Source organism: Acanthochromis polyacanthus, chromosome 17 (genome assembly GCF_021347895.1).
Source record: "Acanthochromis polyacanthus isolate Apoly-LR-REF ecotype Palm Island chromosome 17, KAUST_Apoly_ChrSc, whole genome shotgun sequence".
NCBI lineage: Eukaryota > Metazoa > Chordata > Actinopteri > Pomacentridae > Acanthochromis > Acanthochromis polyacanthus.
Genome location: NC_067129.1, coordinates 12,277,201 through 12,293,119, shown reverse-complemented (window position 1 = coordinate 12,293,119; position 15,919 = coordinate 12,277,201). Strand labels below are relative to the sequence as shown.

General features: G+C 40.5%; 2 protein-coding genes across 2 annotated transcripts; one reads left to right on the top strand and one right to left on the bottom strand.

Moving 5' to 3' along the window:
* The first annotated feature begins 3,994 nt into the window (after positions 1–3,994).
* Positions 3,995–9,240, top strand: slc25a1a (solute carrier family 25 member 1a). Its single transcript, XM_022207763.2, has 9 exons — positions 3,995–4,394; positions 4,761–4,868; positions 4,966–5,065; positions 5,922–6,060; positions 6,170–6,254; positions 6,343–6,447; positions 6,562–6,677; positions 6,754–6,827; positions 6,913–9,240. The coding sequence occupies exons 1-9, from the start codon at positions 4,061–4,063 to the stop codon at positions 7,025–7,027; spliced, it is 1,176 nt and encodes a 391-aa protein (XP_022063455.2). The 5' UTR covers positions 3,995–4,060; the 3' UTR covers positions 7,028–9,240.
* Positions 9,241–9,585: 345 nt separating this feature from the next.
* Positions 9,586–15,216, bottom strand: nle1 (notchless homolog 1 (Drosophila)). Its single transcript, XM_022207762.2, has 13 exons — positions 15,128–15,216; positions 14,272–14,448; positions 13,651–13,871; positions 13,420–13,499; positions 13,238–13,314; positions 13,052–13,149; positions 12,175–12,367; positions 11,917–12,052; positions 11,787–11,833; positions 11,495–11,697; positions 10,908–11,067; positions 10,742–10,812; positions 9,586–10,649 (listed from the first exon to the last, which is right to left on the bottom strand). The coding sequence occupies exons 2-13, from the start codon at positions 14,407–14,409 to the stop codon at positions 10,637–10,639; spliced, it is 1,437 nt and encodes a 478-aa protein (XP_022063454.2). The 5' UTR covers positions 14,410–14,448; positions 15,128–15,216; the 3' UTR covers positions 9,586–10,636.
* Positions 15,217–15,919: the final 703 nt, after the last annotated feature.

The window sequence follows — 15,919 nt, the reverse complement described above, 5'->3', positions numbered from 1 at the left end:
TTTTCTATCCTGTTTCTGGAGAAAAAAAAACTTATTGAAATACAATGAAATCGACAAGATACAACAGCCTTGCTGAAAATGAATGCTTGCATATTTTTTTTTTTCAATTTTTGAGTTTTTCTACTTCATGTCAGCTCAATGTGAGCTATGCATATTTAGTGACATGTAAATTGCAACTAATTAACTAACCTGCTAAACTAAGATGACGGCTGTGATAGACATCTTAGGGGTAAAACCACAAGAGACACATAAGGAAAAGGGTTCTTAAAATAAAAATTGAAACAAACCTATCTATCTATGTGACCTGTAAGCTGCACCACTTGCAAGACCCTGAGCTGTCATTACAATTATATTGATTTATACTTCAGTTTATTTTAGACAGTTATCTCCGCTATGTCTGACATTCTGGGTCACCAATGAGGCATCACTGACTGCTGCCAGAAGAGCTGCCGATGGCTCATCATGAAAGACACAGAAGCAGGGGTCAGAGATCCAGCTGAGATGGGAACAAGCTACAGAGATTTTCACTGAACTGTGCTTTAAAGGAGCTCATAATCAGGTAAGCATGAGATTAATTGACAAAAGAGAGCTTATTTAGTAACAAGTGAAGTGCAATGCCACTCCAGCCAAATATACTGAAAAATCATACATATCAGCTTTGAGAGGCTGAGTGTAAGGGCACACATCTGTATTATCTGGGCTATGAATGTATTTATTCTGCTAACTTAGCCACCAAATGAATTATCGCCCCCCTTGACAAGATGGTGGTGTTGGTGCTTTGGGAATTGTGTTCAAGTTCTGGGTGAGAGCACATGCTGAAACAGCAAAATGTAAAGAAAAAAAAAACAGCTGCTGAGAATCAACCCCCTTCAGATTTCTTTTTTTTTTCCATTTCTGCCTCTGCTTCATCTTCTCTGTTAAGCTGGTGTGTGGTGGCTCCGGGGCAACTGTAGCATCAAGCTGCCCGGGCCTAAAAGTCACGCTGTCTGTGGACCAAGTCATTAACACTGATTGGCTTCCAAGGATTCTGCTGCCTGAGACTGGCCTAAGAGAATGCACCATGACAGCTTCCTACTCCCCTGATGAAGAAGGAAGCACCAAGCCTGTCCTCTGTAACCTGCTGCTTCAGTACAGATGCAGCCTGCAGGTCAGGGTGCTGAGTGGACAGGATCTCAGAGTGCAGAGAAATGCGAAACATATCGGTTTAGGCCATTTAGGTGTGATTTGCAGAGACTTGGCGATCAAAAGCAAGTAGTAGTTCTACCAAGAATTGTTCACAAAGAGGTCTGTGAGTCGTCATGAGCAGTTTTGGGACTAGATCTGCCACTAGGAGTGACAAGTGTTGCTCTACTGGTTCTTCAGTTAGTTAGATTATATACATTTTTAAACTGTTGATTGAATTGTTTATTCATGGTCCTAAAACAGTCATTAAAACCATTAATCTAACTGATTTTTTTCAGGTTTAAGTTTCACTTATCCAATCACCATTTAACGGATGGATTAGCACCAAATTTTGTTCTTCTCACACAATCATGAGGTTTACATTTGTGGTTCTGAGCGGAATGTTTGGGTACATTTTACAAAATTTAGTACACAAATTCAGATCTCCAATACAATGAATTATGCTTACTGTTTGATTCCATTTACTCTTACACCGTTGTTTAGCTGAAATTTCTCTTTGTCCAATACTTATTTTGACAAAAAACCTCCAATACCAACAGTACTCACCTCAGCGTTTGATTTACTTGAACAGCTTTCCTTGAGTAACCCTGATTAGCAAGCACAACTAATTAACTAACCTGCTAAACTAAGATGATGGCAGTGATAGTCGTCCTAACTACTTAACATTAGCATGTCAATGTTGTCATGAACTTCTTCTACGCAGGAAACACAGGCAAACAAGAGAAAACTGGTAAAGAAGAAGGGAAGATACAAGACTATATACACAGAAAATTAAATGTATGTAGTCTAAAAAGATACAAGTGAAACTAATAAGGGTGAAGCAGGCAATCAAATATACACAGAGGGTAAAACTACAAGACACACACAAGGAAAAAGGTTCTTGAAATAAAACTTGAAACTATCTTTTTTTTACCTCTTAAGACATTTACAACCAGTCGGCATAGGTAATAACATTTCATTACACATTACATTTAAAACATTAAGCAATGCGTTAAACAACAATAGTCCCATAGAAGAATGAACTGAATTAAATTGCAGTTACTGATTTTTTTAAAAAGCAGCTGCAGTGAATAACTGGATAAGGAGCCACAATAACTAGCCAAAACAGCCAAATCACAGAAGAGATTCTTAAGAAGAAAAACGTGAAAAACCACGACCTTATGCTGCCTGACTTGAATCCAACAGAACATCTTTGGCGCATTTTAAAGAGAAAGGTAGAACAAAACACCCCCTCCAGCAAAGAGCAGCTGAAAAAAAAAATCTCTGAAGAACAGCAAAACATCTCTCCAGAAGTTTGTCATCCTCCATGCTGAGGTGAATGAAGTACTAAAAAAAATATAAGACTTGAATATCAGTATGGAAACATGTTTTGTTGCATTGTGTTCCTGCAATGGGGCCTGTTTTTTACTATAGTAAATATAAACAGTTTAATTTTTACAAAAGAGCCAATACTCTTCAACTTAAAGGTAACGCCATTCTTGAGAGGCGACATAATTGTTGATCAATCAACAGTTAAGTGATATTACCCACAGCTATTCTTGCTTGTGTTGTATAATAAGGTACAGAAACACAAAGGCTTTCAGTCATGTTGTGTTGCAGGTGAAAACCTACACAATAAACTATAACATCAGAGAATGGGAAGACCGGCTGGCAGAAATGTTGTTTCCATCGCTACATCTCCCTCCTCAATTAGAAGTTCTTGCTTTGGTCTCTTCAGATGATACATGCATGAGTGAATGTGTCGCACAAAGCGGTATGACACATTCACGGGTGCCTGGAGGCAAACTGAGAACTGCACACCAACAAGGAAAAAGAAATAATGAAGCATAAGATGAATCTCGTTTTTGTTCATCAACAACCAAATAAACAACAACTGGTCCTATTAGCTGGGAACTGACCATCTCCCCCTCTGTCACGCCTATGTTGTTCTCAGGCGGGTGGGGTGGATTGTGGGTGTGGATGGAAACACTGACCTAGATTCATTGTAAAGGGTGATCAGGGGAGGCAGTGTGTGTGTGTTTATGTGTGTGTGTGCTCTGGCACGGTGACAGCACTATTTAAAGAAACAGGGATTTAGAAGCAACAGAAATATTACAAACCCTTGATTGCATGACACATGATCTACTACAGAGGGGGTGAACCCTGTTCTGTGGATTTAAATAACCCCGTTTCTTCTGTTATTATTGCAATATTCTCATTATTACATACCTACACACCCAAACTGCATACAGTGCCCTCCATAATTATTGGCACCCCTGGTTAAGATGTGTTGAAAGCCTTAAAAAAAATTCAATTTTTATTGCAGAAGAAAAATGCATTATAGGAGAAGATTAAGTGCTGTTTTGTTGGCAAAAGAGGGTTAAACAAAGTATTAACATCAGGGGTGCTAATAATTGTGGCATACATGATTTGATGTAAAAGAATTATTTCTTAATGTGTGATTTCTTCCCCCACTGAATAAATGCACTAGAATTAACATTACTTTATAATTTATACATGATTTATCTGCTGCTAAAAACTATTTTTAAATTCGTGGCTGACAATGTGCCATATTCACATTTATTTAGGTGATAATGCTCATTTATCTTTTTTAAAGTGAGAGTTAACCTTTATTACAGATAAACAGATATAACACTTTAAAGTGTTATATGATGTACTACCAGGATAATAAAGCATTTTTTAATCATACTTATGCTCAGTGGATTACGGCATTCAGTCTGAGGTGACACTACAAATTTGCCTCATCACGTCAATAAAGCAGCATCTTCCATGTCATTGGTCGACAGGAGTCATGTAATGTCACGTGACTGAGCTAGAGCTTTGGGGAGCGTGCTGAGCCAATGGCCTGCCGCATCACCTGACCGCTATTTGAATATTGATGCTCCCTCCACCGCCACATTGGTGCGCCTCCCTGTGTTGTTGTCTGTCTGTGCGAACGAAGCGTCGCCACCGAGATTTGCGGAAGATGTCCTCGCTGCTGAAGCCGTTCTCGGTGTGTGAGGGGCCCTGCGAGAGCTGCGGAGCCCGGAGAGGATGCCCGAGCTCGGCTCCCCGTCATCAGCCTCCGTTGCAGCGCCTCTCCGCCGCTGCAGCCGCGACTGGGCTGGGCTCTCTGTCGGAGCACCAGCGCTCGTACTCGGCGCGGAGGAACCTGGCTGCCGCGGCGATCGGAGGGAGGAAAATCACGCATCCTGGAAAGGCCATCCTTGCAGGTTGATTTTTGCACCGTGGATTTCCACCTCACAGTATCTCATTGCTCGCTGCTGCACACACACGCGCAGCTTTAATCTCAATCTGTCGCCCATTAAGGCTACCCATGCAGAACTGGGTCAGTCAGCCAGCCAGCCAGCAGTGATGCTACAGCAGATGCATGATGTAGCCGCACGCATTAGAGCCTTTTCTGTATTTATTCATCACTACACCATCATTCAGATCCTCTAAATGAACACGGAAATGCTGAAAGCTCTATGCTGTATGCATCCCCACCAGCACAGATCTGCAATCAGTACATCTTATATTTGCAAAGCTCCAGTTGTGCATGAGTCAACAAATCCTCTCCTCTTCTCCCCCTCACTCAGGTGGCATTGCAGGAGGGATAGAGATCTGTATCACCTTCCCCACAGAATATGTGAAGACCCAGCTGCAGCTAGATGAAAGAGCAAACCCACCTCGGTACAGAGGGATCGGTAGGTCACTGGGACATGTATGACAGAGAGGGGAGGTGACTGGAGGTGTGTGTGGTAGTCTTCTGCTGGGTTACTCACTTCTGGATGTCTGGTGTAGGTGACTGCGTGAAGCTGACGGTGCAGGATCACGGGCTCAGAGGGCTGTATAGAGGTCTCAGCTCCCTGCTCTATGGATCGATACCCAAATCTGCAGTCAGGTGAAGATGCATGCATGACATAGATATACAGATTGAATGTAAACATGCACAAAACAGATATATACAGGTGTATTTGCCAGTTGCATGATTTTGGCTTGCAGCATCACACATCTGCAGTGTTGTTGACTTTAAAATAAACAGCTGCCTGATGTTGAATATGTTTACGCAATGTTAACCCTTGTGTTGTCCTGGGGGTTAAAATTGACCCGTTCCAAAGTTTGAAAATGTGGGGAAAAAAATACATTTTCACAATAAAACTTCTGACGTCCACATTTTCAACATTTTTGGGAAATCTTTGAATAGTTTTTGGTGGAAAAAAAGACATGTTAAAAATGTTTAAGAACATTCACAAAAAAAAAAAAAATCAACCAAAATCCAGTGAATTTCGCTGGATTTTGGTCGATTTTTTTGTGAACGTTCAAGAAAATAGAAGTTTTACTGATATATATGTCATCATTTTAGATATTTTTGGAAGATTTTTATTCATTTTTTGAAAATATTTATAAGAATTTTTTTGCCAAATTTGGGGGATTTTTTTAAAATAAAACTTTTCAGGGAAACTTAAAGAATTATTGGAATTTTCTTCCTGAAGGTTTTGCAAATTTTCAGAAATTTGGAGATTTTTTTTGCCGAATTTTTGGATTTTTTCAGACAAGGAAACAATATTTTTTGGTGCCCGTAAATGAAGACAACAGGAGGGTTAAATGTAAATTTAAGCCAACTGAGTGTATGAATTATGGTTATTTTCAAATCGCAAAGTACTCTAAAGGATGACCAGCAAATCCTCACATTAGAGAAACTATGCATGCTTTATTTTGACTCCTAATTTCTTTAATTCTTCCACCTTTTTCTGCAGGTTTGGCACGTTTGAGATGCTCAGCAATCCCATGCGAGACGCCACAGGTCGACTAGACAACACGCGAAGCCTCGTATGTGGTTTAGGAGCCGGGATAGCAGAGGCCATTTTAGTCGTCTGCCCCATGGAGACACTCAAGGTTAGTGGAGGTGGCTGTCTTTTCTGGAGGAAGCTCCTTCCAGGTCTCTTGAATTGGTACCGATTGGAATAAAATGGTCTGATAAAATGGATCTCCATGCATCTTGCAGGTGAAGATGATCCACGACCAGTGTTCCCTCCATCCTCGCTACAGAGGCTTCTTTCACGGAGTCAGTGAGATTATTAGAGAACAGGGTAAGAGACGAAGATGGAAAGGATGGAAAGATGCATCTCAAGGCTATCCATGCTCCTTAAATAATCATAAACCGTTTAACTCATTTAGGTGTGAGGGGAACATATCAAGGTCTGACAGCGACTGTGCTTAAACAAGGAACCAATCAGGCCATTCGATTTTATGTGATGAACGCGCTTCGCAATTGGTACAAAGGTTCGAAAAGATTCACAGCAGCGAAACAAATTTGATTACCTTTTTCTGTCCTGTTGATTGATGATTTTTTCCTCGATTTCCTTCTTTTCGTTCGTGTTGGATGTGGCCTCCAAGGCGACGACCTCAGAAAAGAAATGCACCCAATCGTCACAGCGATGTTTGGCGCGACAGCAGGAGCGGCTAGTGTTTTTGGAAATACACCTCTCGATGTTGTAAAGACCAGGATGCAGGTGGGAAACACACCTGATGATTTTACTGCTGTCATCTGGGTTTGCCTTTTGTAAAACACTCTTCCTTTTTGTGTAGGGTTTGGAGGCACACCGCTACAAAAGCACAGTGGACTGTGCCTTCCAGATCTTGAAGCATGAAGGACCACAGGCGTAAGTGATCCACGTTCTGCTCCTGCTTTAGGTTTTCCTGGTGTAGACATGCCATTTAACTCAGCTCATGTTGTTCTTCCTGCAGATTCTACAAAGGAACAGTTCCCAGGCTTGGCCGTGTGTGCCTGGATGTGGCCATAGTCTTCGTCATCTATGAGGAAGTTGTCAAACTACTCAACGACGTGTGGAAGACCCAGTAGAGCGGCCTGACGGTGACAGAGGTCCAGGGGGGAAGCACAGACCAGTGCCTCATGCTACGCACAACCGAACACCTCTATTCTAGTTCATACTGGCTCTGCATTGCTCTGAGCAGATGACTCGTCTCCTTATCGACCAGTGTCCACACTGTTACATAAATTAAATGATTTGCAGGACTTACTCCAAACAACGATAAAAAAAAGAAAGGGATAGCTGCTAGTTAACCCTTTGATGCACAACATGGCTCAATAGATACCCATTTTCCATTGAATATGTGTGAATTTTGACCCATTTTGTGCATCAAAAGGTTGAAGAAAAAAATGCTCCATGCACCTGACCAAACTTCAAGGCTCAGTTTCCTGAGCCTCATTCCCAGAAACATGACAATATTTAGATATTCAGCTTAGGAAAGGAGAGAAGGGACAAATAGATTGAAAAAGGGATAAAATGTTTAAGCTTTCTATGACTGTTGTTACCGTACACGTTGTAGAGTGAACACTTTGTACCGAAACCATAAACGTGTCTTTTGAGTCACTATGTACGTACTATGGTGAACAAAGAACAGAGGATGCAAACAAGCTTTTTGCAGTACTTGCAAATGTCTGTGCAGTACTTCAACACATCCTAGTGTTGTAATTGCTTGCCGGGCTGTGCTTTTGGTATCATCGCACTAAAACTTCCACAGCATTTCCTTTGCTGTGTCTCAGTGATGAACGTTAGATGCTGTTCATTGTGCATTTTACGGCTGCTGCCGACAACAGAGTATTGCTGCATGAATGTTGATGTGGCATCCAGCAGTTTCTCGCAGGTTTGCAGAGGCGACACAAACTGGTCTGCAGTAGATTAACCTGATATCCATATGTAGCACAATTTTCACATACAGTCTTAATATAGCGGCAGATCTGACTCAGTTTATCTAATAGAATTTAGTGAGCTTGTGCTATGTTGTTATTCTGGAAAATTACCATCATACAAGTCACAGAGGTATTCAGTAGGTCGCTGCTCCATTTGTGCATATTTGACCAGTACTGCTATCTTTAGTCATTCAGTTTGGCTGACACTTGCCGTTTTGAACAAAGTGTTGGTGTGCAGCCTACAAAATAAAAGTGAATTCACTTCTGTCAGAAAAAACAACGTGAAAAGATGTCCCAGTTTGTAAGCCATATTCCTTGAGTTTTCAGTGGTTTTCTTCTGTTTACTAATTCAGTCATCAAATAGACTGTCCTCTAATAAGATATGTCACTTTATTTTTCTTTGTTTACCTCAAGCTAACCTGCTTCACGAGCTTTTTGTAACTGATAACACAGATAACTTGCTCTTCTAATTCTGTTTATATACAGTACTGGAGGTTTTAGGCACTAAAAGCAAGGATGTTTTTCAGAATAATGGCGTGAATGCAAATGGTCTGTTGCAGGACTTAAGAATTGAAACATACTGAGTGCCTAAAACTTTGCACAGTACTGTCTACTAAAACTATGACTACATAAGTCAGAGCCTCAACCACATGACCGGTGACTAGTTTTGATAAAAGGCTTTGACCTAGTGCCACCACACAGCCTTCCACAGAAGCCTTTCAGTCCTCTTTGCCAAACTACTTTAGTAGAATCTCCAATGTAATATCCCTGATAGCAGGAAATCTTTATTAACCACACTTTAAGAGCAACAGAATATTGTTTTACCCAACTTAAGCATATTTTTACTGACAGAATCTGTGCGTCCGTGCTTTGCTGCTTTTCATAAACATTTCAACAGCAATGTGTGTGTGCTGTCAGATTTTTTGTGATCGCTCACAATAGGGCTGGCCCGAATAGTGGTATCTGGCCTCCGAACATTCGGGCCCTATTAAAGACGAATATCCGAATATTCGCTCGGTTCCAGGGGAGTGGGGGTGGAAGCAGTTGGTGACGGCGCGGTTGGTGGCGGAGATGGCCCTAATATTCAGATCCGTTCATCTGGTCTCCCGGGTCCAAATTTTGCCTTCGTTTTGTCTTCAGTTAAACTGAATACTGAGGTGAATATTCGGATACCAAAATTAATATCCGGACGAATGAATATTCGGATATTCGGGTCCAGTCCTGCATTACAAATCCTGTTGGGCAGACTGAAGGTGACTTTTGTGGAAGAAAAAAACAAAATGAGGAAATATTGTTGAAAAACATCAGTTCTGCAAGTATGATTTACATGATCAAATACTAATAAACTTGTGATAATCAAACCTTACTGTGTCATTTTGTACCAGAGACATCAGACCAACAGAACAAAAGGAACTGCCTGTGACCCTGTGTGCCAAGCAGGGAGTGCAGTTAATTTCTTGAATTATTCAACTCCACAGCAAATTCAATGAAGCATAATTCATTTTTTTATATTCTTATTTACAATACTGACATCTTAGTGTATCTCAGCTGTAAGGTGGATGGATTTAAGTAAACTTCTGCAGACTAAAATGCTTTTTAACATGACACTTCAGATTGTCTCTAAAACATACCAGTATTATGCCATTACCTCTTTGGCACATACAAAAAGGGACAAAAGTAATGTCTCAATGATGTATGAAAAAATGTTAAAACAATTTTATGATATTTATTTGTACAGTGACAAAACAGCAAGAATTGCTGTTACATATTTTAAGTTGACTTCTAACACAAATCTGTTGATTTGAGCAAATACAGAGCAAAAACTAAGAGCTCTAAAACTTACTTAAGGCCATGAATTACCACTTAAAGTTGATTCTTATAATAGCAGTTAAATGTGACCTGATCTCTGGAAAGTAATCCAAAATTATTTTTCTGGTGCTACTGGAATGATGAATGGACTTTTTTCACGATGGGATGTGACTAAGTGCTGGTGACACTTGGCGTCACTACAGACGCAGAAAAATCAGCAGGTTGAAGCTTTGCTGACCGCAGGACAGAGGAGATTAAAGACTGAAGGAGCGGGGCGAGCACCGTCGGCATTAGCATCACAGAGGAAGGTATTAGTACTCCCACCTGTTGCCTTACTGCCCCACCTGTCACCTCCAGTATATAGTTCATGTAGTAAGGCTTAAGGTGAATGAAGGGACAAACCTGCTGTTAAGTTTTGCTGATATTCTGGCTAAGTCTATCAATTCATGATTAAATATATGCAGCTCTCTTCATTTCGTGAAATTCATTCTAAAACTGAAACCTATACACACTGCCTTAGGTTACGTTTTAAGAAATACATATCCTTGTGAGTGTTTTGTGCCCATAGGTATTGCAACACAAGCATGTCACAACCCCTGATATGCATGAATGGCCACCCGTTTCAGTCAGATGCCAATACTGAAATACATAATATATTACACCCTCTACCTGCAATAATCTCAATACATGGATGCCTCTCATTTTAAATGTCCCATTAAGTTGAACAGTTTTACATACTAATATTGGCAATATTCCCACATGGGATTAAAACCAAGAGAGGGAAGTCGCATCATGGCCCGACTTGAGTTCCTCAAAACAATGCTATTGTTGACAGACAAATGGGTGATTAGATGCAGTCTAGTCACCCTGTACTCCAGCTGTCAGGCTTCTTGAGAGCAGAAGGTGTCAAATCCTCTGCCAACGTCAGGAAAGACAGCAGACATGTGGCTATCTTCGCCATCTGGAAATGGAAACACACAAGGTTTAGGTGTGAGGAAACACTGCTGTTTGGTCATCCTGAAGGACTTAGTGGCTTCCTGGCCTCACACTCACATCCTGAGACATTTGTCTTTCCCACCACTGGCCACTCTCTGTCCATCAGGACTCCAGTCCACAGCATAAACCTGCACAGATGAGAAACGAGGTGATCCAGGAAAAACACAAATCAATACAAACTATCAGGGAAATATGAATCCTATGATGCCTTTCTTTCCCTCACCTCGTCAGCATGACCAGGGAGGTCCATGTTAAGCTTTCCAGTCTTTACGTCCCACACTTTAAGTGTGCTGTCACTGCTGCCACTGACAAGCAGTCTGCTATCTGCTGACCATGCCACTTGATACACAGACCCCACATGGCCACGCAGGGACATCAAGTACCTGTAGGCAAATGGACAATCAGTGAAGCTACACGTCAGTCTTACAGCACCATCACCTGGACAACAGCAGTATAACATGCAGATTGAACTATGAGCTCTTACCAGGGTCATTTCATGAAAAATCACTCAGTACTTCCAATTGGGCCCCTCAGAATCAGATTATTTTGTACAATAGTTTTAATATATTTAAAATTATTCATAGAATGAAGATATAATTTTGCAAGCCTGATTCAGGAGATTCTGAGGCAGTCAAGTGGGAACATTTACAGATTTGTTTGATTTTTCTATGAAAACACCCATGAGTTTGAAATAAGCTGCAATGCTCTAAATCTGGGTTCACACCTCAGAAGTTTAAAAATCCTAACAGATTGTCAAATTGGGTTGCATCACAAACAGTTTTAAAATCTGTTAAATTTTGCATTTCTTACTTTCCAGTGCGTCCATCCCAGATTTTAATGGACTTGTCGAATGAGGCAGAAGCAAGCAGCCTGGTGTCTGGGGAGAAGAGCACTTCATTTACCAGGGCACTGTGGCCGGTCATCCTGGCTAGAGGCTTCTTTTCTTGTGCAGGATTCCACAGGAACAAGGTGAAATCATCTGAACCAGACACCAAACGCTCTGGAGCAGAACCCTGAAACACAAAAACATGAGTAAGAACACGGACATGCAGGTGCCAGAAGAAAATATATACTTTAACGCATTACTATAAGCAATACGTACTATGACTTTATTGTATCTCTGCAAGGCTTTCTCCTTTAGCTCATCCACTGAGGAAAAAAAACACTTGGTACATGAAAACATCCTCTTCAAAACATCTAAGTCAAAATCCCAAAAGAGCAGCAGGCCTTACATGATCCAGTGAGATCCTGGGGGTTGATAGTGGCAGTTGCAGGTTCAAAAGCTCCAGTACGCAGGACATAGTCTGTGCTGAGAGCCAGAGTGTTCACCCAGTGTGCATGGCCCTGCAGAGTCCTGCACTGGACCCCCTACATCAACAGACATAAACACACATTTTGTCTTTGATGCAGCAGCTGTCTCCTCCCTCTCTTACCACCATGTGTCTGTGGTGATAAATATTGTAGTGTCTCAGCAATCCACATAAACTTACATCTTTTGCTCTCCACACTTTGACTGTCCTGTCCTGGGAAGAAGTGTAAAGGAGTCCATCTCCTCCCCATTTCACACAGGTGACTGACTGAGTGTGTCCAGTTAGGATCTTCTCACAGCGTCCCAACACAGTGTCCCAGATACGTATGGAGCCGTCCTTGGAGCTACTGGCCAGGTACCGACACTCTGGGTTACTGAACGGAAAGGGGAAAATTAGCCACAGCAATCAGAGCAGAATATTCAAGCTGGTCCCAATTTAAAAATCAGACAATACATGTACACTATAGAAAGCTCTCGGTATGTTCAGGTAAATCTCTCTTCCATTAGCACATGACATTTTTTGGGGATTTCAGCAATTAAATAAAGTTATATTTGTTAGCATGCAAAAGTGGATTTGTCTTTAAACCTCCCTGCTGTTAAAACAGTGACATTTACCTCTCGGCACCCCATATGAGGTCTTTATTTTTGGACTAATGTTATTCTGCAAGGCTAAATTTTTTGTTGTTCAATGATGTGTCTAATTTATGGACTAAAATTAAGAAGATATAATTTTATTTAGACTCTAAATCAAAAATATTTGAGTGTACAGTCAGTGTAGCAAAATTATTGCCCAGTGTTCTGCAGGCAATAGTGTCAGGGCTACACTGACTTGACAGTGACTCTTTGTTCAATCGTCCCAGACAGGAGAGACAGTGAGGCAGTATTCTGAAACTACAGCAGCTTATGGAAATTCAGCCGTTTTATAATGTCCTATTTTTCCAATCATAACAAGACAAAATATCCTCTCTGAAAAGTCCTACAGGCATTGTAATTTACTGATTTAGAGGTCAAATGTTGTGTCTGGATAGTTTCTAGAAAGTGATGAACCAAGAGCTCACAGATGAAGAGGTTCCCAGCAGAGCCAAGTGATCCACTTTGTATGTCCAGTCAAGGTCTTCCCAATCTGTGAACCTGTCACTGGATCCCAAAGACAGATCTACAGAAAAACCAAAACAAAAAATAAATAATTCACATTCATGGAACACACCTTAAAAATTAAACAGATGTGTGTGTTTGAAGCACACTTGACTGTTCTTGCACCCTGAAGCCAGCTTCTTGCCATCAGGTGACCAGGCGATGCTCAGTACCCAGTGTGTATGTCCTTAGGGGAAGCAGAACACAGTTCAGTGGTGTCTAAAACCATCAATCAATCACTTGTATGTTGATAAGGATCAGCTCATGCTGTCTTATAGAAGAGATTTTCTACCTCTGGCAGTGTGGTGTGGTGTCTCAGTTGTCAAGTCCCAAAACCGTACTGTGGTGTCACCTGAACCGCTGGCCAGATATCTGAAACAAACAAGGACAAATGATTTTGAAGCTGTCTAAATCTTTCCAGTTTAAATTATCAATCCCTCTACGTGTTGTCATATCATACAGATTGTTGAAATAAAGGCAATGAAAATCTGACAGTTGTTCCTTCTGTATCAGAGTTACTCACTTGCCAGTGGGGCTGAAGGCAGTGGAGATGACAGCTTCTGTGTGTCCCTGTAGTGTGCTGGTACAGCGGGACACAGCTCGAACCCTGAACACGGCCTGAGGCTGGTACACTACTGGCAGAACTTGTTCAGTCTCAACCTCCAGAGCCTTAACACATGATCCCAGACTGGACACCACTTCAGCCTCTCCGCGCACAAAGAATGCCAGTGGCACCGGCTCGTCCTACAGTGGACAACAGCAAAAAGGAGACATTTAATAGACTGTTAGTTTCAGATTAATGTAATGACTGTCTATGTCCAAGAAAGGTTAAAACAGAAAGCAGTGTTTGGTCTGTGAAGTGTAAGAAAAATAATACATTTTTGGAGGGATGCTTGAGGGTTTATTGATTCCAGATTAATTAAATCAGCATTTGGTGTCATTTACCACAATAAATTTACTCTAAAAACAGTAAGCAATGTGTTTACAACAAGTGATATCTTCATAGTAATGTTCACTGTTAGAATGTTTGATGCCATTTAAGTGTGATTATTACAGATGGATGTACAAATGCGACCGAGATGCCTCATATGAAGAAGAGTATTATCAAGTCATGACTTATTTGTGCTATGCAATGCCAGGTTACCTTCTGCAGCAGTGCATTGCAGACAAGCTGTAGTTTGTCTGGAGTGATGTCTAGAGGCACATCAAAAGGTGAGCCCAGAACCTCTCCATTCTCATCCTGAAACTGGATCAGCAGCCGCTCCACGTCCTCAGTTGTCATCTTCTGTTTAGTTTAGATCCAAACCAAACTACAACAGATCTTTATACACAGATGAAGGAAATTAAATGTTATAGTTATTTAATGAAAGACTATAAAGAAATTATTTTAGAAAAGTCTTAAAAGCAACTGTTAATAATGGTTTCTCTTGAATTTTGGGAGATTTGCCGCAAAACAGTCCAGTCCCTGTAAGGTAGTAAACTGAAAAGCTACACTATATTATGCTGTCGAGGCTCATAGATGCTGCTTCACTTAAAGCCTAAACCATGATGCTGTAATTGTGTACTGATTTTTTTTTTTTTTTTTTTTTTTTGGTAAAATGTTTGCTGTCTGTCCTTTTAAATGGATGTAGTTACCCACCGGGTGCTGTCACTCCTCAGTTTAGATATAAAGTCAACATTGCTGCTAGCTAATCTACCAGACACTACATCCACTACCTTCGCCAGCCAACTTTAACATAAAACATAACAGGCAACAACACGTGGTAGAACAATGTATAAAAGCAAACTATATCACCGGAAATCATCTGTTTAGTTGATTAGCAAGCCTGTATCAACCTAACCAATGCTAACCCTGCTAGCCTGCTCTTAGCTAACAATTTAACCATGAAAAACACTTTAAGCACCGGTTACATTACGGCAGAATACCGACTACTCGTTCACACAACTTTTATCAGTTTTATAAAACACTGAACTGACCGATAAATGCACTAAAACTTTACCTTTAGCCGGTAACGACGTGCTAACACCTTCCACGTGTGTAGCAACGAAGAGCCTTTTAAGGAAAGATAAACCCCAAGCAGAAGTTTTCATGACAGTGAACGGACGCGCGTAATGAATTGTGGGAAAACACTTTACACATCTTCACCAGTATTACATTTCTGTAAATTCGCTGCTCGATAAAAATCTGTACTCTTGGTAATAACAATAATAATAATAATAATAATAATAATAACAATCGTCATTTCTAAATGGACTAAATGTCTCTAGCAACTATTCTGATATGAAATTGAAATATTTAGGCTTTCCTGCAAGCAATATTACGTTTTTGGAGTTGATCTTAGCTCTGGATGTATCTCAATAGTTCTTAAAATGATCGACTTAAATTCAGTTTCAAGCTGAAGGAGAATGTTACACTTAACAAAGGTACATTCTGGAGACTGAAAGTGAATGATATGTGGTAATTCAGTATAGAAATAATATTTCCATTTAGTCTCAGTATTCTGACATGTTTATGTAAATAACAGTCGATAATTTTGTACTTGGTGAATTTTGGTCAGGAATAGAGAGTGAAACTGGCTTCATACATCAAATATCCATTTAAAAATAAACTCTGTGATTACCGAAGCACTTTAATGGTGTTAAGTTCATGAGTAAATTAATTTTGGTGATCATTAAGGTTCATACAGGGCACTGACAAATGAAAAATTAGTAATCCAGAGATAGCAAGTCAGGGAAATAAACAAATTTAATGATTTCACTATGACTTATCGGAAAACATCAAGTTTTGGTAT